The sequence below is a fragment of the Phocoena sinus genome, chromosome 20 (genome assembly GCF_008692025.1).
Source record: "Phocoena sinus isolate mPhoSin1 chromosome 20, mPhoSin1.pri, whole genome shotgun sequence".
NCBI lineage: Eukaryota > Metazoa > Chordata > Mammalia > Artiodactyla > Phocoenidae > Phocoena > Phocoena sinus.
The window spans coordinates 11872942-11900095 of record NC_045782.1 but is presented as its reverse complement, the minus strand read 5'-3'; the positions used below and the strand labels follow the sequence as shown (position 1 = coordinate 11900095).

The following is a 27154-nucleotide window of genomic DNA, read 5'->3' as shown; positions in this document are numbered from 1 at the left end:
CCTCATTTACCAGTATTTCACGTCTGGGTCCCACCATCTGGGATCTATGGTGGGGCCCCTATGCCCACAGTCAACCCCTAGGGCAGCCCCTGTACCTACAGCTGCCTTGGGAGAGTCCTTTATGTTCATGACTGGGCCCAAGAGACCCTGAGAAAGGCTTATGTTGTTCCCACAGGTGGTTCCAGGTGGGTCCTCCATACCCATGCTAAGCCCTGGAATGGCCCCTGTACCCACAGCTGGCTCTGGGTGAATCCCCAGGCCCACAGGTGAGCCCTGAGTTAGGCCTCTGTACCCACAGCTGATTCTGGGTGGGTTCCAATATCCATAGCTTAGCCCCCAAGTTCCCCAAGCTTTGATTCTTGCCTGGGAATTACCTGAAACACCACCTGTAGTCGTCCTTGCCGTCAGCTGTGTACCCCACCTGCAGCAGCTTGCCTGAGCGAAAGGCCTTCCTCATACACTTAAGGAAGCTCTTCTCCGTGTCCAGGATGGTGATGGCTCTCTGCAGGACGACACAAAGGGCAGAGGGGCAGAGGGTTCATCCAGGAGCCGCCCCTGGCTGCCAGTGTCACCTGCCAAGATCAGCGTCTGCAGGGTCTCTCCCTGTCCCTGCGCCTCCGAGCCGGATCTCCAGAACCCTCTGCACCAGGCTGGTTCCCACAGCCAGGTGGGTGCACATTTCATGGATGGAGCTCAGACCTGCACAGGCACTGCTGGTGCCTTCCGGGTCTGGGCAGGGCAACCATGAGTTAGATGGAGTGTGCCAGCCCCAGTTCCTCCCCTGAGGAGCTCACAAAGGGGCAACGTGGTGTAGTGGCTAAGAGCAGAGGCTCGGGGGTGAGACTGCCTGTGCCGAGTCCTGGCTACCTTGGACACAGATACCTAACTTCTCTATGCCTCGTGCCTTCACCCAAAAACGGGGAGAGTGAGAGTGCCCTCTTGGTAGCATTATTGTAGGATTAAAGAGAGCATGTACGTAAGACACTTAGAACAGTACCTGGTGTAGAGCCAGTGCTACTTAATAACAATGATGCTTTTTTTTTATTAGTTGGAAAGGCAGATGTAGACCAGGTGTCTCAAAGATGCAGCTCTCAGGGCCCATCCCACATTAGCTGCTTCCCGAGTCTGGTCTCTGGTGCCCACTCTAGATGGAGTTCCTCTGCAACAGGCACCCCCGTGGGGCTGAACCCTCCATCTCCTCCCCGCAGGGACTGCCCAGCCCACAGTAGACACAGAGTCTGCAAACACCCGCTGGTGACCCTGGGCAGGGACCCCTGTGGGAGGAGCCAGGGGGAGCCAACTGAGGGAGAGGCTGCTGCCTGAGCCCGCGGCCTGGCTAGGCTCTCTGCACCCTCCCTAAAGCGTGCAGGGGACCCCCTTGCGCTGCACACACCCCGCCAAGCACCCACCTGCAGCTTCCAGATGTTCTTGCTCTCCTGGGCGATCTTGTTGACCGTCTCGCCCATGAGGGCAATGAGCATGTTGAGCAGGAGGATGTATGTGAGAATCACATAGGCCAGTAACAGGGTGACAAAGACAGCCTTGAAGTCATAGTTCTCCGTGAACTCCAGGTCACCCATGCCGATGGTGAACTTGAACAGCTCCAGACACGTGGAGTACAGGCTGTTGTAGGAGCTGTCGGACGGCCGGCAGCCGGGACCTCGCCACCTGTGCGACGTCAGCTCAGCCGACACGGAGCCATTCTTCCCATCCTCAATCAGTGTCACCACCGCTGTAGGGCATGGGGAACATGTGGCTGGATGGAAGCCAAGACCCCAGGTTCCCCAACATGCACACCCACTACCCCCAGGATGGGTCTGCGGCAGGAACTCTGGCTTGGCTGTGAGGCACCTTTGTGTGATTTTTGTTTTTAAAAGCACTCCCTTCTTCAAAACTATCAGTTTGTCATAATATACTGTTTTATTAATAGAAAAGTTTTATCATCATCTGCTAGGGGAAAAAAATGCTAAAATAAATATATATGCACAATGTGATACAGCCACATGTGTGCAGGGCACAAGCTGCCCAACCTTACATGCCAGCCCTGGGTCCACATCTACTTTCTCAGTCACATCTTTGTCTGCCTGTGCCCCTTAGAGGGTAGCCCAGAGCCAGCCCATTCCAGAACCATGAGGGCTAAGCAGCTCAGATCAGAATGGCTTCTTGCTGCCTTCTGTACTCTTCTTTGGGAGATGTACTCCAGAGCCTGAGAGCTTCTGTAGCAGTTGTGCCCCATGGTTACTGCATAAGCCCCTTGGCCTTATCCCCTCCTGTGGCTCAGACCAAGGGCCAGAGCCCACACTAATCCCTATGAGATCCCTTCCAGTCAAAGCTGCCCATCACTCCCAGACAGGATACCACGTGAACCATGTAACAGTAAGACTCAGATGGGGATCAAAGCAGGACTCAGTTGCTAAGAAAATGATGTGGTGTGTCAAAAGGGCACAGGAGCCAGCTGCAAGGGACTCCTAATGACTATGTCTCAGAGAATTTGAGCATGAAAAGAAATGATAATAGTAAGGAGTTATAACCCACTTCACAAAGTGAGAATCCACACACACACAAAAGAATCAAAGAGGCCCTACTGATGTAAATAAATAAATCAATGTAGGAGAATGGAAACCCCTTCCATTACATTACTGTAGGGAAAGCTCTTCCAGACAATAGAATGCCAGCTAACAAACGTAGAAAGAATAAATTAGAAAATTATCATTTGGCAACCATCACAGGATCAGGTGATTCAGGTGGGAACCATTAGTGGATGCTAAAACCACTGGGAGAAAGTTTGATGAGAAACAGGATATTTACAGTCTCAAGGCATCACCTCACAAATTACTTATCAATTACAAAGGGAAAGATAATAACCTGACAGTGGATAAATCTGGTAGACCTACCGAAACCAGGTAACCAAAGTTAACATCACCAGAGGGAATGTAAATTGGTGCAGCTACTATGGAAAACAGTATTGAGTTTCCTTAAAAAACGAAAAATAGAGCTACCATATGATCCAGGAATCCTACTCCTGGGCATATATCTGGAAAAAACAGAAGTTCTAACTCAAAAAGATACATGTACTCCAATGTTCATAGCATCACTATCTACAATAACCAAGACATGGAAGCAACCTAAGTGCCCATTGACAGATGAATGGATAAAGAAGATGTGGTACATATATATATATACAATGGAATATTACTCAGCCATAAAAAAGAATGAAATATTGCCATTTTCAGCAACATGGATGGACCTAGAGATTATCATACTAAGTGAAGTAAGTCAGACAGAGAAAGACAAATAGTATATGGTACCACTAATATGTGTAAGCTAAAAAATAATATTAATGAATCTATAAGCAAAACAGAAACAGACTCACAGACATAGAAAACAAAACTTACCATTATTAAAGGGGAAAGGGAAGAGGGGAGGGATAAATTAGGAGTATGGGATTAATAAATACAAACTGCTACACATAAAATAGATAAACAATGAGGATATACTGTATAGCATAGGGAACTATATTCAATATTTTGTAATAAACTATAATGGAAAATAACCTGAAAAAACATACATATATGTGTGTAACTGAATCACTTTGCTATACACCTGAAACTAACACAATATTGTAAATCAATTATACTTCAATTCTAAAACAAGAACCACAAAGTTATCATCAGAAATGGGACAGACAGACATCACGGGACTCTTGATATAAGGAAGACACACATTACTTCACTGATATTCTGACCAAACACGTATACCGAAATCTAATTGTGAGGAAACATCAGACAGACACAAACTGAGAGACATTGTAAAAACTGGTCTTTACTCAATAAAAATGCTAAGATCACAAAAGAGAAGGAAAGATTGAGGAACTGCTCCCAACTGAAGGAGACTAAACAGACTTGACAAGTGAATGTAATGCGTGATCTGGGATTTTCATTTCTGTAAAAGATATTTTTAGGACAATTGGTGAAATTTGAATAAGGCTGGAAATGAGCTAATAGTCCTGTATTGGTATTGATTTCCTGATTTTGATCATTATGCTGTGTTTATGTAAGTGAATGTTCTTGTTTTTAGGAAATACACACTGAAGTATTTAGCGGTAAAGGACTGATCATGTCTGCAACTCACTCTGTTCTTTTAAGTATGGTGTAGTGTGTGTGTGTGTGTGTGCGCGCGTGTGTCTGTGTGTGTGTGTGTGTGTGTGTGTGTAGCTCGGAGAGAAAGTGATTTTTTAAATGTGGTAAAATTTGGGGAATCTGAGTAAAGACTATAGAGAAGTTATTTGCACTATTCTTGTGGCTTTTCTGAAATAACATCAAAATTTTTAAAAAGTTTAATTGAGCCAAAATGCAGCTATACTATAGGTAAGCAGCACTTCATACCTCTAAAATGACTTAAAATCTTTTATGAATCAATTTCTAAGTTCTACTATTTCAGTGTATTCACTGTCCATCTGCTCTGTCACCTGCAGACACACACCCCGGTGGGTCTCTCCCCACCCAGCCCTGCAGGGTCCTCAGGAAGCTGAGGTCAGCGGGACCCCCTGCCCCCCACCAGCCCTGACCAAGCCCGTTACCTGTGGAAAACCCAAATAAGAAAACGAGGTAAACAAACATGAAGCGACACAGGTCTCTCAGGATCATCTGCGGGAGAGAGCAGGCTTGTCAGAAGCAAATCAAGGCCCAGGAGGGGCCAAGAGAAGGGCCAGGACTGTGTCGGCCTGGGGGTTCATCTTGAGCCCAAGTGGAATCAGAGGACAGACAGGTAGGTTTGGTTTGGTGGTTTTCAGCTCAGGTGTCATGAGGGAGTCACCACAGCTCCCCCCGCCCCCTGCCCATGGGCCTTTTTCTGGTGGGAGAGGGGGGCCTGGCATGTGGCAGGTCAAGTTTCAGTTGTTGGGGAATTCTCTGCAAAACTGGGTCTTAAAGCAGCACCTCCCCAGACAACGCACAGAGGGTGGATGGAGTGTGTGGGACCGGGTCCCACACACTCAGGAGGTAAACGGGCTCTGCGGAGAACCGCTCCGGCACCGGCACCCACCTTCTCAATCATGACAGCATAGATGCCCATCTGCTGGAAGCCGCGGGTGTAGTAGAGCATGTTGGTCCAGCCCATGGCCAGGGAGAAAACCATGGAGGCCACGTACTCCTTGCAGTGGCAGAAGTATAGCACAACGGTCCCCAGCATGAACAGCGACTGCACGAAGCTGACGGGGGAGGGACAGCAAGCCCTGTCCATGGGCACCGGGGGGCCTGCACCCTCACAGACAAGACCCCAGATGCCTGGACCTCTCCTCAGAGGCACAGCCCCAGACCACGGGTGAGCTGGGGATGGCTGTCCTCCCTCCTTTAGCCCATGAGTCTCAGTGGGAGGAGTATCGCTCCCAAGAGGCAAAAATCAGTTCGGGGGGCGGGGGGAGGGGGTGTTGCACGTGCCAAATCTTATCCTTTTTACACACAAAACACAGATACAAATACAGCACATAAACGCATACATAGTACATTTGCAGTAGGAGATTTCATGGGAGGGGCAATCAGGAAAAAAAATTTCTAAAAAGGCAATAATGAAAAAAGGCTGAGAAACAGGGCTGTAGCTCCAATAGCCTCCCTGCCCAGTCCCTGGGAACAATAACCTCACGGACAACAGAGAACCTAGGAGGCCTAGGCCTCTGAGGAGGTCTAGGCTGCGCTCGCCTGAAAGAACCACAGGTAGAGTCTGCTGGTCCTCAAACTCAGGTGAGGAGCCAGGGAAGACGTCCTTTCACTCTTTAGTCTGGTGAGGGCTGCCCTAGTCGGAGCCCTGGACAGGCTGGAGGACGTCTGGACGATCCTATGATCATTATCCTACGACGATCCTGTGACAGGGTCTGCTCAGTGGTCCCTTCTTTACTTATTCGTCGCAGGTCTCCTTGTTCATCACGGCCTCCTCCCGGAAGTGCCCGCCCAACAGCTGCACTAACACAGAAGCCTGCACTGACCACCCAACCTCCCATTTGTGTGTGAGAACCCAGCAAAAAGTCACCGCTGTGCTGATGTGAGTGTACTGAAAACTAGTGCCCCTAAACTGGCTCGTCAATTGGAGTTCCGCTGCAAAGAAAAACTATTCCTCGGCATCTGCAGACCCTTGGCCAAAATAAGAACTGACGCCAGTTGACATAGGCAAATGGAGTCCCCACCTAGGAATTCTGGAAGCTGGGACGTAGTGAACACATGGAAACTGACCTAGCAGACCCAAGAAAGCCAAAGCCAAATCCATAGTGCGGAAACCTGAGAACCAACTCGTTTCATCAAGGAAACTCAAAAGGCTTTCGAGGGGAGGTGAAGAGACCTGACGTGAGTAAGAGTGGAGGTGCTGTCTCTGAAGAGGATAAAGCAGAGGGTCTTTGGACCCGGTTTCATCAGACACCCAAGAAAGCATTGGTATTTCACCCAAAACAGGAGATTATGTGATTTCTATAAAAGACATTACGTAAAGCCCTCTTCTCCACTCAGCTCTCAGGAAGCTGGCAGCTAGACTTCTTCCCTCCGGATAGAAGATTGAAAAGATGCAACAGATTGACTTTGGACATTCTCCAACAAATTGTTTATCTAGACCAGACTATAATGCAGCTAAAAATTGATAAGCACCGGGCTTCCCTGGTGGCGCAGTGGTTGAGAGTCTGCCTGCCGATGCAGGGGACACGGGTTCGTGCCCTGGTCCGGGAAGATCCCACATGCCGGCTGGGCCCGTGAGCCATGGCTGCTGAGCCTGCGCGTCCGGAGCCTGTGCTCCGCAACGGGAGAGGCCGCAACAGTGAGAGGCCCGCATACCGCAAAAAAAAAAAAAAAAAAAAAGATAAGCCTCATTCACACATTAAGAGCTTCCAACCAGCTTTTCAATCCTCCACTCTTAATCATGAGCAGACATCAAAGATTTCCAAATATTCTGAGAATGGCCTCTACGTGAAAGAGAGAACAAAACAAGCAAATGGGAATCAACAATTTGGAGAAAACAAAAGCTACGCAAAAAGAAAAAAATTACCAAAAACTATCTTAATAGTCGTAGACAGACAAAAGAAGATATTGCATCCATGAAACAAGAATAAAGTGTTATAAAAGGGAACAAATAGGAGCTTCCCTGGTGGCGCAGTGGTTAACAATCCACCTACCAGTGCAGGGGACACAGGTTCAAGCCCTGGTCCAGGAGGATCCCACATGCCGCAGAGCAACTAGGCCCGTGCACCACAACTACTGAGCCTGCGCTCTGGAGCCTGTGAGTCACAACTGTTGAAGACCGCACGCCTAGAGCCTGTGCTCCGCAACAAGAGAAGCAACCACAATGAGAAGCCCGCACACTGCAACAAAGAGAAACCCCGGCTCGCCACAACTAGAGAAAGCCCACGTGCAGCAACAAGGACCCAACGCAGCCAAAAATAAATAAATAAATAAACTTATTAAAAAAAAAGAAAAAGGGAACAAATAGAATTTTTTTAAAAGAGCACTTAGGAATTAAAAACATGATATCAAAAATAATAAACTCAAAAAAAATAAAAATAAAAATAAATAATAAACTCAATAGAAAGGCTGGAAATTAAAATTGATTTGAACCTCCCAGAAAGAAGAGACAAAAATAAAGAGAACACAAGTGAAAAAAATGTAAGAACTAGTTCAGGACTAAGTCAGGAGGTTCAATATACAAATCACAGGAGTTCCAGAAGAGAGATCAAGAAATAATTCAAGAAAATATACAAAAAAATAAAGGACATAAATTTATAGATTGAAAGAGCCCACTAAGTACCCAGAACATTGGATAAAAACAAATCTGCATCAAGAAACATCAAGTTTCCAAACACTAGGAATAAACAGAAGATACTATAGGTTTACGAAGAGAAAAACCAAAACAGGTCTTAAAAGAGGATTCAGAATCAGAATGGCTTTGGACTTGTCACCTTTAATATTGAAAGCAAAGAAAAAATGGAGAAATATCTTCAAAATTTTAAAAGAATTTTATAACCAACCTCGCTATCAATCAAACGTGAAGGTATAGTAGAAATATTTTCAGATGTGCCAGATTTAAAAGAAATTCCCTAGCACCTGGAACATACCTGGCACAGAGTGGACCCTCAGTATTCCTCACCCGACAAACGTTTATTGGGTGCCTTCCATTATTCATTCAACATGCTTGTGAAGCCCTACTATGTTCCAGGCCCAGCGGATGTGAGAGAATGAGTGAGAATGAGCTGATTGCTGTAACCCCAGGTCTCATGGCCAAAAGATGCTATCTGCTACAGAGGCATAAGAGTCAGTATCACTTACAAAAGCATCTCACTGTAGCTGTCCACAAATAAGGTCTTCAGTGATGGCCGTCTCTGCAGGAAATATTGAATCTGCAGGTAAACAGAGTAAGATCCCAGGAAAGGTTAAATGGTGAGCGCCCAGAATGCTTCCTAAATGGAGCCACGATGGACCATGGGAGTGCATCAAAGCAAAGATAATGAAGACAGTGGAACAGGATGGGTCAGGCTAGTGGGGTAATGTTATGTACTCGGTCGGAAGATTTTTTAAAATAGAGTGGAATTACAGCTATACCTAGAAGCAAAGATGGGAAGGAAAACCACCAAAATGTTATTAATTGCTGTGCTTGAATGATGGAATTGGGTGATTTTTTTTCCTTCTTTTTAATTTGTACTTTTTCTTCCTAATTTTCTTAAAGAAGTTTGAATTACAGTAAAAATTCTTTAACCATCCTCCACCGAACTAACTCTCCAGGATAAACCAGTGCTCTCCACTCCCCGAAAACATTCTGACTGATGCCCACGGTGCATGCTCCCCTCCAGGACACCCATACCCGCCTTGCCCTCCCACTGGTTAATCCTGTTTGCCAATAATGCTTTTTGCCCACTGCACTTGCTACTGCAGCTTTGTACTTTACTAAAATATAAACTAGGAGGGTGAAAATAAACAGGAACAGTTGTTTCTGTGAAGACAGAGTCCAGTGATTTGGAAAGACTCCTTAAAGGTGAGTTACTGAAAAAAAAAAAAAAAAAAAAGAGGTGTAGCTTAGATCAAAAAGATTAAGGGGGAAAAAAAAAAAAAGATTAAGGGGGGGCTTCCCTGGTGGCGCAGTGGTTGAGAGTCCGCCTGCCGCGGGTTCGTGCCCCCGTCCGGGAGGATCCCACATGCCGCGGAGCAGCTGGGCCCGTGAGCCACGGCCGCTGAGCTTGCGCATCCGGAGCCTGTGCTCCGCAGCGGGAGAGGCCACAGAGGTGAGAGGCCCGCGTACCGCAAAAAAAAAAAAAGATTAAAGGAAAAAAATCACAATAATCTCAAATTCTGCATTCAGGTCCATTTGTACATGCAACAGTGGTTCCACATATATTAGAAGAACGGCCAAGGAATATGCATGTTTGAGTTTTTAGTTAAAATAAAATGGTTCCAGTATACATATAGATTTCTTTCATTATTCAGAGCTATAATGGGCTGTTTCAATTAATTAAACAACTACTAGTCATGATCCTGTCTCTTAAGAGGCTTCCACTCTATCTCTGTAATTAAATATTACATTCAGTGGAGAGCCCTGACTGCCTGTCTTCAAGCATGACTGCCCTGGGTCTGCAGGGACCCACTGGGCAAACCTGCACCCTCCCACAGCCGTGAATGCCTGAGGGATCTCATCTTCACCTGTGCATCTCTAAGCTCCTCTATCAGGGCCATTATGTGGCTGATGAACTAAAAAGTGGGTGAACGCTGAGTGAGTCTCTTGACTTTTTGTTTTGGTGATAGTGGAAACTCACGGAGTTGGAAGGAATGCTTACCCCTCGGAAAAAAAAGTAGACTCCCCCTGCTACAGAAAGAATCTCTCCAGTGACTCGGAAATAGCCCCCAACGGTGTGTTTCAGCTTAAAGGGAGGCTGCAAAGGGCAGAGAAGTTAGTGATTCCATTCACTCATTCATTCATTCAACAAACATTTACCTGGCACAGAGCCCTGCGATTGAGACCCAGCCCCTTCTGGAGAGGCTCAGCCTCCATCAGGAGAGAGAGACACAAATAAAGACAATGCATAATTATGGGGACACCTGCAAGGAGGCCCCTCTGTGGGACCTGATTTCCAAAGTGGCAGCTTCCAGCTGCTAAGAGGAGTGTCCTTACTATACTGTGCTGTCTCCTGGATGATGTCCTAACCTGGAGCTCTGCTTGGCTGGGAGGACCGTGGTGGCATTAGGTGGAGGCACCCTTACAGATCCAATGTCATGTGCTTCCTGCTGTTCCCACAGCCTATGGCGAACCCCTGGTCTCCCAGAACTGTCAAGGTTCCCCACGGATGGTGGAGGGAGAGACGTCACCGTCAAACACACACACGCACGCACGTGTGCGCGCACGCACGTGTGTGTGTCGTCCTTGTGTTTCAGCCACAGTGCTCCAGAGTGGGTTTCCTTCCAGCCTATCATCCATGTTTAATAAGCACGGACTTTAATAAGCATCCATGTTTAATAAGTTCCTGCATCCTTTCTAACCTAGCACTGCCCCTCTGCAATCAGGGACCTCAGCGACCACAGGCTCAGCCTCTCAGAACCCAGAGGCTAAAGGAGGGGCTGAGAACAGGAGAGGGGTGTGAGACGACCAGGAGAGGGAGGACTGAGCACAGGGACGTAAGATCTCCAGGTGACTCTTCCATGTCTCCAGGGTCTGGCCTGGGCCCATGGTCTTGGGGTCTTACAGGAACGCCCGTCCCCTCCCCTTGTCCCCCGCAGAGGCCTGAGCCTCAGGCGCACCCGGCCTTCCACAGGCCTGTAGTAGGCGACCGTGGTGAAGATAATCATATACAGACAGTAGATGAAGAAGTTGAAGTAGAAGATGCGCTTGACGAATCTGTCCCACTTGTCCTGCAGAAGGCGGTTGAGCGGCTCCACTAAGAGCATGTCATGGCGATTCTAAGGGGAGCAAAGAGGAGTGAGGCTCACCCACCCCGGACCCGACTCGCAGGACCACATCACACCCACGTCTCTGCAGGCTACACCCTCAGCTCGGACAGCAGCGGAGGGTCACGGCCGGCTCCCCACGTGGCCCACCCTGTGGGCCTCAGTGTCTCTGTTGTGCAGCGAACAAGGGGTGAAATTGGACACGTGACCCTAAGAGCCCCTGACACTCAAGAGCGTACCAGTGTCACCCGACATTCTACGCCCACTCTCCGTAATAACGCTCTCCCAAGAGCCTACATCCTTGCTGTTCCCACAGTATCGGGACGAGGCTGGCACAGGCAGAGCTTAGCCTGAGGCTGCTGAGGGAGAGGCCTCTGAATTCCTTAATTCTCCCATTTCCGGCCCTGAGTCAGACAGCCTATCCAGGTGGGAGTGGCAATTACCTATGCATGAGACTGAAGGGAACGGGGAAGTCTTTCCTGCCGTGAGTGGGCCCAGTGCCTGGGATACCACCATTACAAGTATTGCTTTGGGGCAAAAGTCTCACATCAACGAGCTCTCTGTAAAGTTCAAGTATTCCTAGGATGTGGATGAGCCAAAATCAGGTCATCCTAGACTTTTTGGGCCATTGAGTGCAACTCTGACCCAAGCTGGAGTTCCCCAAATAAGGACCATGTTCAGTGTCTTCTTGAATACCTTTGGGGATGGGAAGCTCTCTGCTGCCCCAAGAAGCTTGTCGGGAAATTCTGCTCTCTGTAGTAAAGTTGGTCTTCTCTGCTTCCCACCAGTGGTCCCCGCTCTGCACTCGGGACCCCAGTACTGCATTCCAGCCCTTGAAAGCCTCCAGAGATGTGCAGATGGCAGCCGTGGCCCCAGAGCCTTCTCCTCTCTAGGCCAAACACCCCAGTCCTTCTTGAGGTTGTTTCCTACCTGGGCCAGCCCTCTGGGAACACTTACATCAGGGATTCTGAGTCAGAGGCCCAGATTCAGCATGGCAGCCCAGGTGGGAGCTGACAGGACAGAACAAAGCAAGCCAGGCCTCTCCCTCCTCTGGATTCTATCCCTGTAAATGCAGCCTCTGCCCTGTGAGACATCATGGCAGCCCATCATCACCAACAGCACAGACTACAGCCCCCAAAGTCAGCCTCAGGGCCTGGAGCATCTGTCACCTTAGAAAGATGGGACAGCAGTGGTGGCAGGATAAACTTTTCATTAAGTGGCATTGGGACCCTCATCTGTAAACAAAATAAGTAAGACACCTACCTCACACATACACAAAAATCAATTCTTGATAAATTTAAAAGCCAAACATAAAATACCTACAAAGGAACTAAATATAAGTATTGGAAGATGTGCGTGCAATCTTGAAGTGGAAAAGGCTTTCCAAAGCAAGATACAAGTCACAAAAGCTATGAAAGAAAAAGTCTAACCAATTCGGCTCTCAAAATGAAAACTCTGTATAAGCAAATGGTGCAAATGAAGTTTGCAAGAGACTAGGAGAAAATAAAATATCTGAAACATGTGCAATAGGGAAAGGATCAATTCATTTCGTAACAAGAGCATCTACACACTGAAAGAGTAAGGCAAACAGTCCAGTAGAAGAGATGGCAAAGGACAAGGAACAGGAAATCTACCAAAGAAATATGAATGGTTGAAAACACATGAAAAAATTCTCAGCCCCACGGTAAGCAAGAAAACAAGAATTAAGACATCAATGAGGGCTTCCCTGGTGGCGCAGTGGTTGAGAGTCTGCCTGCCGATGCAGGGGACACAGGTTCGTGCCCCGGTCCGGGAAGATCCCACATGCCGCGGAGCGGCTGCGCCCGTGAGCCATGGCCGCTGAGCCTGCGCGTCCGGAGCCTGTGCTCGGCAACGGGAGAGGCCACAGCAGTGAGAGGCCCGCGTACCGCAAAAAAAAAAAAAAAAAAAGACATCAATGAGATAGCATTTTGGACTCCATGGGCTTAAACTAGGTTAAAAAAAAAAGATTGGTAATACCCAGGTTGGCAAGGACACAAGTAGATGTGTACCCATGGGTGGTGGGCAAGTACATTCATGAAATCTTTCTGGAGGCCATACTTTCTGACTTAGCAATTCCAGTTCCAGGTGTCCTTCATAGAAAAATTCTCAAACCCATGCCAAGTGGCCGGTAGCATTGTAGTAGGAAAAAAAAAAAACAACGAAATAACTCAAATGTCATTCTGTGGATATTTACACCCCATTCCTTCTATGGAATACTTGCAGTAATTTTTTTTAATAAAGCAGACTCATGTGTGCTGATATAAAACTATCTACAGGGACTTCTCTGGCGGTCCAGTGGTTAGAACTCTGTGCTTCCACTGAAGGGGGCCCGGGTCCGATCCCCGGTCGGGGAAGATCTTGCAAGCCAAGCAGCGCAGCCAAAATAAAAAGTTTAAAAAATTAAAAAATAAAACATGCCACTAAGTGAAAAACATGGTTGTTCTGTACTATATATAGTATAATCCCATTTATATAAACAAAATGAAGCTACGTGTTTTTATATGGTAGAAAAGGAGGATTCTTTTCTTGTCTATGTATTTTTGAAATATTTAAGTTTTATGGGAATATTATCATATATTGACTGTATGATGCAAGAAGACATTCGGCGGGAATGAATGGGGAGATGAGACCGCAGGGTGTAGGCCCCGGGTAGCAGGTTTCCATTGATGGGAGGGGCCAGAGCCAGATTAGGGAGTGGGAGTAGGGGCTGGCGTGCAGTGAGACCCGAAGCCCTTCCTGGCTGGGTCCCAGCCTCAGCCCACTCACAGGTGTCTCACTGCTGCTGTAGGCAATCACCTCCAGCACTGAGTTCTTCTCACAGGTGTCGATGCAGGACAGGTCATACAGTGAGGAGTGCACGGGCCCGTAGGCCCACTCGGTGAACTTCCTGGACAGGTGCCTGCACTCGGGCTCCTGGATCTCCCTCTGGAGAATATAGGCCAGGACCTGCCGCAGGGATACAAGAGCCTGTTAGAGGCCAGCCTGGGGCCCTGCGCAGGCTGCATTCCCTACCAGCCCTGCTCCAAGAATAATTCTGTTTCCCAGCCCATTGGAGACCCCGGCCAAGCCCCAGGAGAGCCCCACCCCGATCTAGCAGCCTCCTGACCACCATCAAGATCAACTTCCCACTGCCTCAGACCCCAACTGCAGCCACATCGGACCCATCACCTGATCACACCTGGCCCCCCATTTCTCCCATCTCACAGTGAAGGACTGCAGTGGTCCATTCTAGAAAACCTCAAGCCAGAAGGAAATAAAATCCAAGAAATAAAACCAAGGTTATAAAGGTTATAAAACCAATGTTCTCATCCTAAGAGACTCAGTATGAACAGTCAAGCTCCCAGAATCCTCTGGTACTGAGAAGCCCCTTCCCCTCCAGTTCCCAATTGCCCAGACCCACCTTCAGCCTTCCATGGCCTGACATCATCCACAGGCTTGGGCCTGCCCCACCCCATTAGGACCCCATATCACCCAAAAGTCCTATCTTCCATGAAAAAACACCAACAGTTTCTCTTTCCATTTCACCCTCAGCTCAACCCACCCCCATCCCCAGACCCCAGCGCCCCACCCCCATTCTGTGTCTTGTCGGTGATGCTCAGAGTTGGAAATCAGAAACGGCCGCGTGTGAGCTGATGAATTCTGCTCAGCATCTCACAATTCCCCTGGCTGACTCTACTGCCCCCTGCCCTCCCTCTACAGGCTGGTGGGGCAGCATCAGGGCTCTGCGCGGTGGCGATGTCAGAAGCTTAGGAAGGTAGGCAGGCCCCTCCCACAGCACCCCCTGCTCAGGCATGATGCCCCCTCCCTACCCCGATCTTCCCACTGCTGGCAGCCAGAGCCAACGGCGTCAGCCCCTTCTTGTTGGTGAGCTCCTCCAGCTTCAGTGCGGGGTGCAGTCTGGCCCCCAGGATCAGAATCTCATTGTACATGCTCGTCACAAACTTGGTGTTGTCGGCTGTGTTGTCAGCCACCTCCACCAGCGCATGTAGCACAGTGTTGCCCACCGAGTCCCTGGCGCTGATGTCGGCCGACTGCCAGGAGTTCTGCAGCAGGAACTTCACGGTGCCCAGCTGGTTGGTGCACGCAGCCAGGGAGAGGGGCAGCTCACCTGCAGCCAACACAGGCAAGCGGTGGGCTTCCCCAGGAAGAGACTGGCCCTTGCACCACCCAGCCTCCAACTCCCCCCGTCTCCACCTCAAACCTCCCCTTAGCAATCATCAAAAAGCCAAGTGTCTACCGCGTGGTCTCCCCACCAAAATAGAAGCCAGGCCGCCCTTTGGTTTTCTTAAAGAAGTCCCCATTGGCCGCGGCCTGGACGTCGGCCCCGTTCTCCACCAGGAGGGTCACCAGTGCCATGTTCCGTCTCTCGATGGCAATGTGCAGTGCCGTCTGGCCTGTGGAGGACGCGTGCTGTTGGCTTTGTGCTCATCGTCCTGCGGGGGCTGCCCGGACAGGTGCCGGGGTGGGCGTGGGCAGAACATGCAGCATGACCCCCCACCAAAGGAGGCCCAAGGAGGCCCTGAGGCAGGAGTAGAGACCCCCAGAACAGGGAACACCAGACTGGGAGCTGAAGGAATCAAAATGGCCCAAGTGTAAGGAGCACCAAGCCATTGGCGGTGGGGGGTGGGGGGGTGCAGGGACCCCCAGGATGAGGAGATCCCAACTCAGTGGCTGGACAGAGAGTAAGGAGCTCAGAGCCTTTCCCGGGCATGACAGTGCCCTCCTGGCTCCAGGCAAACTTGTGGGCAGAGCCATGCCACCCGGGCCTCCCTCACCCTTGTAGTAGCCATCCGTGTAGCTGGCGTTGACCAGCTCCTTCAGGCTGTCCGTCTGCCGGGCGATCTCCAGGAGAAGGGGGATGGTGTCGTTCTGCCCGTCGTGCAGGTTGAGCATGGCTTTCAGCAGGCAGGTCTTCCCTGTGTCCGGGTCTGCAAGACAAAGTGGGGGTCAGAGCAGGCAGCACGGCGGGGCTGCTCCCGGGACCCGGCAGCTTCCGGGCCACCTTTGAATTCGCTGTCCGTGAGCTGCTTCTTGCTATTCTTCAGAAAGAGCAGCAGGCTCTCCAGCTCTTCACAGTTATTCTGAGCAACAGCTTCAAAGATCTTCCTGCGATCATAGAGCTTGAGGTTCTCGGCAGCAGAGTCCTGGGATGGCTGCCTATGGACCAGAAAACACCTTCGTCTCACACTCGGTCTCAGCCCTGAGGCCTTCAGAACCTGTCAGGGGGCACAACTAAACCCCGAGGCAAACCAAAAGGGGAAAAAACACGATACAAAACCCACCGCTCAGTCCAGGCTGTAACAGGGAACAGTGGGGCGCGTGTACCCCTGTTGTGTCCCCACCCTGTGTGTAGGCATCATCTAGAAAGTCTTTGCAGGCTCCACTTCCTCCAATACCCGGGCCACTCACTTCTCTGCCTGCTCAGAGGCTGGGGGAGCCTGGAGGGGATGGAGGGCAGGGGTTTGGCTGGCCTCTGCTAAGTGAAAAAGCATCCTCACAGGGCCACAGAAGCCATCCAGCCCTGTGCAGTCCCTGTCCTGCTTCGGGGGAGGTGGGAGGGCTGGTGCGCTCTCACTGGAACTGTTTCGCACTCTGTCTAAAAGCATGCTGCGCCTGAGCCTTCCAACTTAGAGTCCTCACGATTCGGGCTGGACCCAGAGATCAGCCAGCAGCTAGGATCAGCATATACACCAGCATGTGTGGCCACATGTCCCGAAGGTCCTATGAGTACAGACGCTGGACCAGGCGACCTCTGGAGGCCCCCCAGCTCCCTAGCTCTATGACCTTCAGCCCATAAACTCGAGTATCACATGGTGTCTCCATGGCTGGGGCCTCAGCCAGCTGGGCCAGTTAGGCTCCTGGTGGAGAGGAAGGCTGAGCTCCAGATGCAGCTTACCTGGCACAGGTGGGACCATCCCCAGGCCTCTGGACGGTGACAACAGGGCTGACTGTGATGGCCGGGCAGGATGCCAGCTGACCTTCCTCATAAGAGCAGTCCATGAGGGATGTGTCCTCCGAATCACCCTTTCCAAAGAGCCGGCTGCGGCTCTTGGCCACAGGGAAGCTGTGGGGCTTGGCTGGAGCTGGCCTGGAGTTAGGGTCTCCATCTAGGGGCTCTGGGCAGGAGTCCTCTTGACGCAGGTCCTGAGATTCCCGTAAGTCTGAGCTCCCCCATTTCTTCATCCTGCCAGATCCTCTGTGGCCCAAGAGGCGGCCTGCGGGCAGCCACCAAGATCGGGTTTGCTCCCAGCTGGAGGGCTGCATGACCCTAGCCCCCACTGCCCTTGTTGCAAAGGCTCCTGTGAAGCAGGACAGCCCAGAAGTCCGACAGCTCCTGCCCCCAGCCTTCCAGAAAGGAAGCTTTCAGGGGTGTTGTACCTCCCACCCCAGAGGCCTCAGGGGGAGCAGGCCTAGCAGCCCCATGGCCAGCAGCCTCCAGGAATGAATGAGCCCCCAGCTTGGAACCATCAGGATGGATGGTTCCTCCTCTTCTCTGGGCCTCAGTTGCCTTGTCTGCAGTGTAGGGATGATAACCACTGCTCTGCCTCCCTCCAAGATCAGAATACGGTAAACAGGAGGAGAGGCTAATCTCTGGCTGTGCATCTGGGGAGGAGCTCAGGATGGCTCAGCCCCAAAGAGCCGAGCAGTCTGCGTCCCCAGGAGCAAGGTGGCTGCTGGCAGAGACCGGCACTCACACTCCACACTGCATGGGCCATTGGGTGCTGTGTGTCACCCACACCCCCAATCAGCCACGCACTCTCCTACCTTTGCTCTTCGACCTGGCTGCTGCAACTGTTGAGTTTGCAGGGGATTTTTTGCACTTTTTGTCATCTTTGTGAAATCAGTGTATTTCAAGCATCCTGGCCCTGAACTTTTAGACTTTAAGTGATTCAGCGCCGGTGAGCCTTCTAGGCCTGAACACCTGGACTTACACTGGCAGCTGGTGCCAGCACCTATGGCTGTAAACTGCTGTTGATACTGTTTTCCACTCTTTCTTAACCTCCTTTCCTACTCTTCCCCTCCCGACTGGGCACCATCACTCCCTGGTACCCAGCGCTGTCCCACATCTCAGGGACCTTGGCCTCCACAATGCCTCCACATGGGGTGCTTTTTCCTCCTTCTCCTCTTGTCCAAACCGCACCACCACTTAGATGCCACCTCCCCACTGATGCCACTTCCTCCACGTCCCCTAATCCCTGCACTCATCGTGCTGCTCCCCTCCCCCTCCAGAGGGGCCCAGTTCATTTCATCCCTCCTCACAGCCCTCTTAGCACCGTCTACCATGCAGTCTAGCAATTTCTATGCCTCACCGTTATCTCCGCACCCTGCCCTGTGAACTCCACCTGGGCAGGGCACTTACCAGATCCATGTCTTTACGAAAAAAAAAGCTGTGCTGGGAAAGGAATGAGATCAGATACAGACCCTCTGGCTCCCATTTCCATAGGAAGTTAGAGAGATTCATGTTCCGGCAGTGGCCGGATTCCAGAAAACAGCCACTGAAGGAATGGGAGGCTTCTCAAGCCTGCATGTTCAAGTGAAAGTTCAGGCAGTGAAAACTCAGAGCATGTGACTGGGCTGTGACAATAACTCGACTATGATCTGATGCCCAGATCCACGCGGAAAAAGAGGCAGCCTTACCATTTCGCATCCTGTGAATAGGACAGACGATGACTACAGGCTCGTTTCCACTCCTGCCTGTTGTTCTGCATTCAGGAGGGCCTGAGTCTTTCTCTGATTCATCCATTAGGTGGAAACCCTGCTGCAGGAAGTATGCCCCATTTCCAACCAACACCCATGTGTGCATCCCATCATTCAACACCCATCCACTGACACTACTGGGTGCCCAGCCCTGTGCTGGGGGCACAGAGAGGACTGAGACCCCATTGGAGACAGAAACCAGGTGCTGGCTGGGGCAGGGGAACCACAGCAGGGCCCGGGGTGCTGAAGAAGTCTTCGTGGAGGAGGTGACAGATGAGCTGGGCCTGGAAATGGAACAAGGCTGAGCTGGGACTAGGGAAGAGGATGGAGACCCCCAGAGCAGCTGATGAAGAGGAAGTCAGTGGGGTCGGAACCAGATGGCTGTCAGCCCTGAACGCCAAGGAACAAGATGTGGACATTACTGCTCAGATGGCAGGAAGCCATGAGAAGCTTCCCATCGAGGCCTGTTCATAGGATGGGCATCGTATTGGCGATTAAAAGGCACAGGAGGCTAATGAGAATCAGAGGAATTGATGTGTTTGAGCCCATGCTGTGCAAAGGAAAACACTGTTCTAACACTTTACAGGCATTCACTCGCTTTATTCTCACATCTCTAAGAGGGAAATCTTTTACGGATGAGGAAACTGAGGCACAGAGCAATTATATTACTTACCTGAGGTCACACAGTTAGTAAAAGGTGGAACCTGGATTTGATCCCAGGCAGCCTGGCCCCCGAGCCTCTCTAGCACTCTACCCCCCCACCGGAAGGCTCAGGGCTCTTTCTCAGTCATGAAAATCAGCCCCAGACCACACACCAAGAGCTGGGGGCCAATCAGACCAGGCCCTCCCAGCCCTGGGGCCAGGCAGGTGGGGACAATGCCCTTTCATTCAGAAGCCCCAAACCTGCAGCACCCTCCTGCTCAAAACAAGCATCCCAGGAAGCTCAAAACCCCACAACAAACACAAATCAGGTCCAGGCCATATGCCAGGCCTGGCTCTCCCAGGAATGTCTCCCTCTGGATAAGGCTGGCTGCAAAACCAAAAATAAACCTGCTTCCCAGCTAGCAGCTCTTAACAGCCCGACAAGAGAGCACCTATTAGCAGGAGCCTCAACAGACCTTTCAGTGCTGTTCTTTCTTGCAGCTTTGCCTCATTCTCTGACTTGTCCAAATCTAACCAAACTCAGTAAGCATGAAGCAGCCCACACAGTGCTATCAGTCAGTCAGTCAACAAACCCTGAATCTTCCCTGCAGGCCCTGCACCTGATTCCCTACTGGAAACCAAGCTTCTCCCAGGACAGAGGGAGGGACAGGGACTAAGAGGCCATTTGCTCTAGGCTGGGGGTGGGGGGCGGTGAACAGGGGCAAGATAGTCTGCACTGCCAGGCCTGAGGTGTGCCCAGCACGTGCGCCCCATGGCAATGCACCTGTCAGAGCCAAACATTCTACAGAGTTGGGGGAATTTCCAACGGCGATTTGGGGTGTCTGATGGAGATGGTGTTTCTGTTTTACATAAGATTCACAAATTCACCCATCTGGACTAAAGGATGGTCTCGAGAAAAGACTCTGCCCAGCAAAGGCCTGGTTTGGCCTCCGGGTCTTTCTCAACTCTAGAGCCAGGAAGGACACTGCCCATCACCTGGGAGAGGCCTCCCTTCCCCTCTCCCCAGTCCAGGTGAGACATCCTGGGGTACAGCTCTTCTCCTCCCCTCTCTGCCCAAAGCATCCATCTGCGTCGGGCTTCCGTTCGGGCTTTTGGGAGCTGGTCTAGCACCCGGCCTTGATCATTCTCGTCTCCTACTGAGCATCTCCTAAAGAGGGATGGAGAGCTGGGTTTGCAACCCGTGGACGAAGAGCCAGAGGAACACTACCAAAAACAGAGTGGAGGCTAGACAAGGACCCAGGGCTCCTGCCTGCCGGCCCAGCGCTCCCTCACTCCAGAGAGGACTACGCACTGAATCCTCCAGCCACGAACCGCTGGCCTCTGCAGCAGCCAAAGCTTCTTCACCCCAGGATGCCCCTGGTTCAGATGATACACAGTGATAATAGCAACCTCCACCATCGCTTACCAAGTGCTCACGATTAGCTAGGATAAGTGCCCTACGACTCCGGCACCACTTAAGACTCACCATGGGCTTTGAGGAAGCCACTGTTATTATCCCCAGGTTTCAGATGGGGTAAGTGAGGCGCCGAGAGGCTAGTTGAACAGCCCGTAGTCACACAGCTGGGAAGAGGCATACCCCAGCTTTTGACAGCTCACTATGCTGTCAAACGCTTTTAGATGTTTCTAAAAGCGAACATCCAACTACAAAAGGGACTCACCAGCTAGATGCAGGCACACCCCAGACTCAGCAGGCGCGGTGAGCTCAAAGGCCGTTCCACTCGTAGGGAGAGTTGAGCTGCTGTGGGGAGAAGAGGTGCCTCCCCTGCCTCCCTCCGTGAGGGTTCACGGCCCCTCCCCGGGCTGCGGCTGCTCCGCACTGACAGGGATGGGCTGTGGGCGCCCTCTGGCACTCAAGGAAAACGTTTCCAGCAATGGTAGCAGCCGCTGTTGCTGAGGCTCCGATTCCCAGTGGACCCCAAAGTCTTTCCCATCATTTTTGCCCTTTTTTTCAGAAACCACTTAGTGCTGGGGCCACAATGCAATTAGCCACACGCAGCCCAGAACAAGCCAGAGCTGGTGACCTCAGCTCTCAAGGAAGAAGGGCGCTGCTCAGGCCTCCCAAACCCACCACTCTTGCAGACCGGGTGGTCTGGGGAAACAGCTCAACAAATGCACTTTCACAGCCAGAGATGTAAATGGAGCACTGCTCCATTTTCAAAATGCAGAAGGAATGGAAAGGGTCGTGTCACCCATCCTGCAATCCTGGCCTGGCAATTAGGGGCCTCCTGGTTTTGAGTGCTGCCTTTGCACCAACTCTGTGTGACCTTGAACAAGTGCCTGGCTCTCTTGGGCCTCTCATTCCCTGTGTGCCCAAATCTGGGGCAGGGATGATGGTGGGGGCACTTCTACATCTGCCAGTTCCGGCCTTTCTCAATTGGGGTTCCTCACGGAACCACAGAACACAGCAAATGATGAGGGTTTATTTTCTAACGCCTCCTAGTATGACCCTAAAGGAACAAGGGAAAAGTTAATTCATCACTTCCAATAGGGCTTCATTCCCTCCCGGAAACTGGTTGAGAAAAGTCTCAAAGTCTTTCCAGGTGTGCATACAGGCTGCCACCCAAAATGCCTGAGAGGCTGACCTAGCAGCTGCCCCTGGGAACTCAATAGGACTCCAATAAGCTGCGGGTCAGACACGGCCTGAAAAGAGCGGCCATGTGCCAGAAAGGCCCATTGTAGCCCTGCCTGGAGTAGCTTACGAGCTCCGACCCCTGAGTCAGACACTGAAGTGCAGACATCACATGGATCCGGCATGACTTCCTACAGTTTACAAAAAGATTTCACCACCCACTCTCCTAGGCCACGCAACAACCCGGCACAGTGGGAGGGTAAAGACTGTCGTAGCTATTTTACAGATGAGAAATCTGTGACATCTAGCGATTAGATGATTGCCCAAGTCACACTGCTGGTTGGGCCAGGAAGCCAGGCCCATTCCACCACGCCATACCATGTCCCCTGCTTGTACACCTTTTCATATGTGTGCCGTTTGATATGTGCCTAAAATTGAAGCTAAAATGCTTCAATTAAAATGAAACTTGGGGGACTTCCCTGGCGGTCCGGTGGTTAAGACTCAGCTTCCACTGCAGTGGGCTCAGCTTAGATCCCTGGTCAGGGAACTAAGATCCCACATGCTGCACAGCCAAAACAAAAATAAAAAATAAAATAAAATGAAATTTTAGAACGACTAAGAACTTACTGTATAGTGCAGGGAACTCTACTCAATACTCTGTAATGGCCTATATGGGAATAGAATCTAAAAAAGAGGGGATATATGTGTATGTATAACTGATTCACTTTGCCGTACTGCAGAAACTAACACGACATTGTAAATCAGCTATACTCCAAAAAAATTAATTTTGAGGGGGTCCCTGGTGGCGCAGTGGTTGAGAATCCGCCTGCCAATGCAGGGGACACGGGTTCGAGCCCCGGTCTGGGAAGATCCCACATGCCGCGGAGCAGCTGGGCCCGTGAGCCACAATTACTGAGCCTGCATGTCTGGAGCCTGTGCTCCGCAACAAGAGAGGCCGCGATAGTGAGAGGCCTGCGCACCGCGATGAAGAGTGGCCCCCACTTGCTGCAACTAGAGAAAGCCCTCGCACAGAAACGAAGACCCAACACAGCCATAAATAAATAAAAATTTAAAAAAATTAATTTTTGAATAAATGAAACTTGGAATTCATTCTTTTTTTTTTTTTTTGGAAATTGTGGTAAAATATGTATAACTTAAAAGTTACCGTTTTAAGCATTTTTAAGTGTACAGTTGAGTGGCATTAAATACACCTCGGTATGGAGACAGTGCCATGCAGACACTGGGTCAGGCACAGCCCCTGGCTCACACGCTGCCTGGGCCAGGCCGGGGTCTCAGCCCTGAGCTGCCCCCAGGCACAGGGAGGGAGACATCTGAGGAAGGCACTGAGAGAACCGGCCAGCCCAGGGAGCAATGTCCAGCAAAGTGGTGGGTCACACTTCTCCACCAGGACCGTCCCCTTAGCCTCCAAGGTGATTTTTGCCTCTGGTGAGGACAACACTTGTCACTAAATGTGTCCCCTTTGTAACAGAGCCATTGGGGCTGACAACATCCCAGAGTCTACCTGGTACCGCACACGCTCCGAGGGCTGCAGGGGAAATCCTGGCCCTTCTCCTCCTTCCCCGACAGCTCCATGTTGGTCTCCTTGGCTGCCTCTCCTTGCCAAGCCTTTCCCCTCCACACAGGTGCTCCTCGGGACCCTTACCTCCTCCTTCCCCTCTCTGAGACCCTCACTCCTCCAAGAACCCCACCTGACATTCCCAAGCCAGCGACTCCTTCACCCAGGCGTCCAGCCCTGCCCTCTCCCCTGGGCTCCATCCCTGCCTCCCGGTATCTCCAGGTAAAGACTGCAAACCCCTTCCCCTCAGCACATCCCAAGATGGACCCCTCTTCCCCCGACATTCCCTCCCCTCAATGCCCCTGCCTATAAAGGCACCAACTTTCTTCTGGTCACCAAGTCCGGCATGCTTTGTCCTCTCGACCCTCTTCTTCTCTGTCCTCACTGTCTGGGCTGTTTCTGTGGCACACGTCCATCCCTCACGGCAGCTGGCAGACAGTTCTCACCAGAAGCCCCAGAAGTGCCTCCTTTCCCCAGTCTAGGCTTCCCAGCCTGCCACCTCCCAGTCCCTAGTCCTAGAACATTGTCCTGATCGTGGCCCCCTTACCAATCAAGACCCCACCCCTCCACCTGGCACCCTGAGCCCACATCCCCGGTCCCCTCTCCCACCGTGGCCCACCTCCTCCTGTCACCTAGACACACCTCCTCCCCAGCCACACCCACGGTGCCTGCCTCCACGCTTTTCCTCCGCCCTCCCTCTGCCCAACATCCATCCCACTCAACCCACCGTTACGGCCCAAGTGTCAGGTGAGACCTATGGATGCTGAGATCCTATCATTCAAATCCCACCTCCTCCAAACGATGCCTTCCTGGGCCTGCTGGTACATTTGATCACAATGACAACAATAACGGCAGACAGAGTGCCAGGTTCTGGGATAAGCACTTTATAGGCACTCTCTCATTGGACCCTTGCAAAGTTTCACGAGGTGAGTACAATTTTGTTCCCACCTTGGAGATGAGGAAATGAAGAGCAGACAGGCTATGTAACCTGCCCAAGAACAGTGACAACCGTACTAGTCTCAGCTGGAGCTTCCTAAAATTTGTATTGGGCTTTAACTTCTTTGATGTTTGCACCCGGCTTTGCAGATTTTAACGGCTCCTGGGCGACACAGGCTCCGGCGCCCTCCGTTTCCCTTCTCCAAGCCTAACTCCGTGCCTTTCCCAAAGGTGCACGCTGGCCCGGCTTTATCTGAACAGCACCTGCCCTGAGTGGTTCCACTAAAGTTCAGGAAACAGTGTTGGGACGGGACCTCAGGGCTGGGCCTCACCACCATCAGTGTGGTTTCTGGGTCGTAATTTGAAACACTGTGTTCTTGGATCTATGTAATGACGTGCCCATTAAAACTCTTTGTAAGTAGATCATGTTTTAATGATGACTTCTGGGAAGGGGCACTCCCTCCAAGCTCTGATGGGTACCAGAGGCAGCACGGGAAAGCGCTGGAGGTCTCACAGCAGGTGGTTGGGCCCCATCTGGTGTGACCTAGGCTAAAACTGCTAACGTCAATAATGGCCACAGGTCTCTCTCTCCCTCTGTGTTACCACCGTGGGGCACACTGACCCTGGCAATGGGAGCCTAATAGATTTTTTTCATCCACCTGGGCTCTTCTCAGATTGGAAGCCAGACTTTCTGGCACAGCTAGAAACCAGCAAACTCCCATGTGCTGAAAAAGGCTGATTACCAAAGTCGGGAACACTCATCCTGCCACCTCGGGAGGAACCTGGTGGGAAGCAGGCCGTGCTAGACCCAGCCCCACGGAGACTGGTGAAGACACGACCGCAGGTGCCCGTAACGCCCACGCCCCCACCAAGGACAGTGACAACACTACTAGTTTGTCTTGAGCTTTCTAAATCTTGCACTGAGATTTCTAAATCTTGTCCTGATTTATGCGTCTTGCCTCCCAAATTTTAAATGGCTTCAGGGGTCCAAGATTCAGATGGAAAACAGCAAACCTGGAAGAAAACTACTTTCCTTTTCGCATTTGGTCTGTGCGTTAGTGTCAGCAGTACTCACAAGAGTCAGCTCCCGTAGAGGGGAGGGCTCTGGGAGGGGGGTCTGTGTGCTACAGAAGCAGATGAGCTGGGCATCTGAGCTGGGGAGGGAGCCGACATCCACTCGGCACCCCATGGCTGAGCCCTGCTCTGCAGAGCTGGGACCCAGAGAGAGGGACCAGAACAGAGTGAGAAGTGGTTGGCGGGGTGCAGGCAGAGAATGGAAGCAGGAGTGAAGAGGCCCAGCTGTGTCAGACGCCAGCTGCTTGAACTTGGGCGGTAGCTGAAGCTCCGGGCCTGCTTCTTCATCCACAACACAGGTGAGAGCACCTGCCCGGCCTGCTTTCAGGGGCTTTGCTGGGGATTAGCAAGGATATGGATGTGAATGGGCTCTGTGAGCTGGTAAGTCTCCAGGCAGTTCTGGGGGGTTGTACATCTCCTCATTATTTCAGCTCACATCTGCTGACTGCTGAACTGTATCCGGCCATTAGCTCGAGGTGGTGACTAATTGTTTTCTGATGAAAAAAAACAAGATTTCCTTAATGTTCATGAGTCACGCAATGAGCATCTCTATACCAAGAACATCTCACTTTCAAAGATGTGGCCTGTTCATCTAATCACGCCTGAGAAGTGGTCAGGTGTGACCCACCCTCTTTCCTGAGGCCCACTGTGCACTTTGCGCACCCAGAGCGGTGGCTAGGGTGAATAGGGTGGTCTCTGCCCTCCAGGAGGTTGTGATGGATAAGGAGGAAGACCTGCTAGGCTCTCTCTGACGCTTACAGGGTGGGGCTCCCTGTAACAGGTACAAACCAGGAGCCAACAGGCCGTGCCAACAGCAAACACTGAGCGAGGTCCTGGATGCAGTTGTAATCCGGTGGCAAATATGCTGCAGGGGGACTGCAGCTGGCGGATGGCATCAGTCAGGCCTTGGCCAAGGTGTAGCGTTCTGCCTTGTGAGGTGGACCTCAGCCCAAGTTCAGATGCAGGAGGAGGACGGGGCAGAGAACACCTAATAGGGACCCTGCCCCCAAGGAGCTTTCAGTCCACTTGAGAAGAAAAGGAAAACAGAGAACATGAAAGCCACGTAAACATCATATGTATGTAGTCAAAGGCCAAAGGATAGTGTGTGTGGCCGGGACAGGGGAGCGAGCCGGAGGGCTGGCGTTCACTCCTCTGCCCCTGGCTGGTTCTAGCCTCACCATCTCTCACAGGCTGTTTTCTAGGTTCCTCTAATTGGGACCCTTCTCCTAACATCCACCCTCCAATCCAGAATACACACTGCCAGCTATTCTCCCAAAGCCCAAGAATCCCCAATCCCCTCCCTCCCCTCCACTGCCCACAGGAGAAAGTCCAAACTCTCTGGCATCCACCACCCTTCTCCGTCTGCCCAACATTTCCAGCCACCACTCCCACGACACCCTTGCACCTGCCCTATGACCAAGTGACACCAGACAATTCACACACCCTGGTCAGGCCAATCACTTTAACATAAACACATTTGCCTAACCTGACCTCGTTGCCTAGAATAACAAAGAAAGCGGGCTCTGGGTTTGGAATCCTAGAGTCGTGATCTTACATAAGTTACTTAACGTTTTTGTGTTTCGGTTTCTTCATCTGTGAAATGGGGATAATACATCCACCTTCTAGGATTCCTGTGAAGATCAAATGAGTTCAAACAAGTGGAGTCCAGATTAGCTTCTAGTCCATTGTAGGTACTCAAAAAACGCTAACTTGGGC

At 51.1% G+C, this 27154-nt stretch overlaps 1 protein-coding gene across 1 annotated transcript in view; it reads right to left on the bottom strand.

The window, feature by feature from the left end:
- TRPV1 (transient receptor potential cation channel subfamily V member 1) overlaps positions 1–25617 on the bottom strand; it is a 31891-nt gene extending 6274 nt beyond the window's left edge. Inside the window, exons 1-14 of the mRNA XM_032616759.1 lie at positions 25440–25617; positions 16819–17137; positions 15925–16079; positions 15698–15850; positions 15176–15316; positions 14732–15030; positions 13689–13868; positions 10755–10913; positions 9797–9892; positions 8298–8368; positions 5044–5209; positions 4580–4646; positions 1410–1732; positions 375–502 (exon numbers count right to left, since the gene is read on the bottom strand). Of these exons, the coding sequence (XP_032472650.1) occupies positions 375–502; positions 1410–1732; positions 4580–4646; positions 5044–5209; positions 8298–8368; positions 9797–9892; positions 10755–10913; positions 13689–13868; positions 14732–15030; positions 15176–15316; positions 15698–15850; positions 15925–16079; positions 16819–17105 (2225 nt within the window). The 5' untranslated portion in view covers positions 17106–17137; positions 25440–25617. The remainder of the gene's footprint in view (positions 1–374; positions 503–1409; positions 1733–4579; positions 4647–5043; positions 5210–8297; positions 8369–9796; positions 9893–10754; positions 10914–13688; positions 13869–14731; positions 15031–15175; positions 15317–15697; positions 15851–15924; positions 16080–16818; positions 17138–25439) is intronic.
- Positions 25618–27154: the final 1537 nt, after the last annotated feature.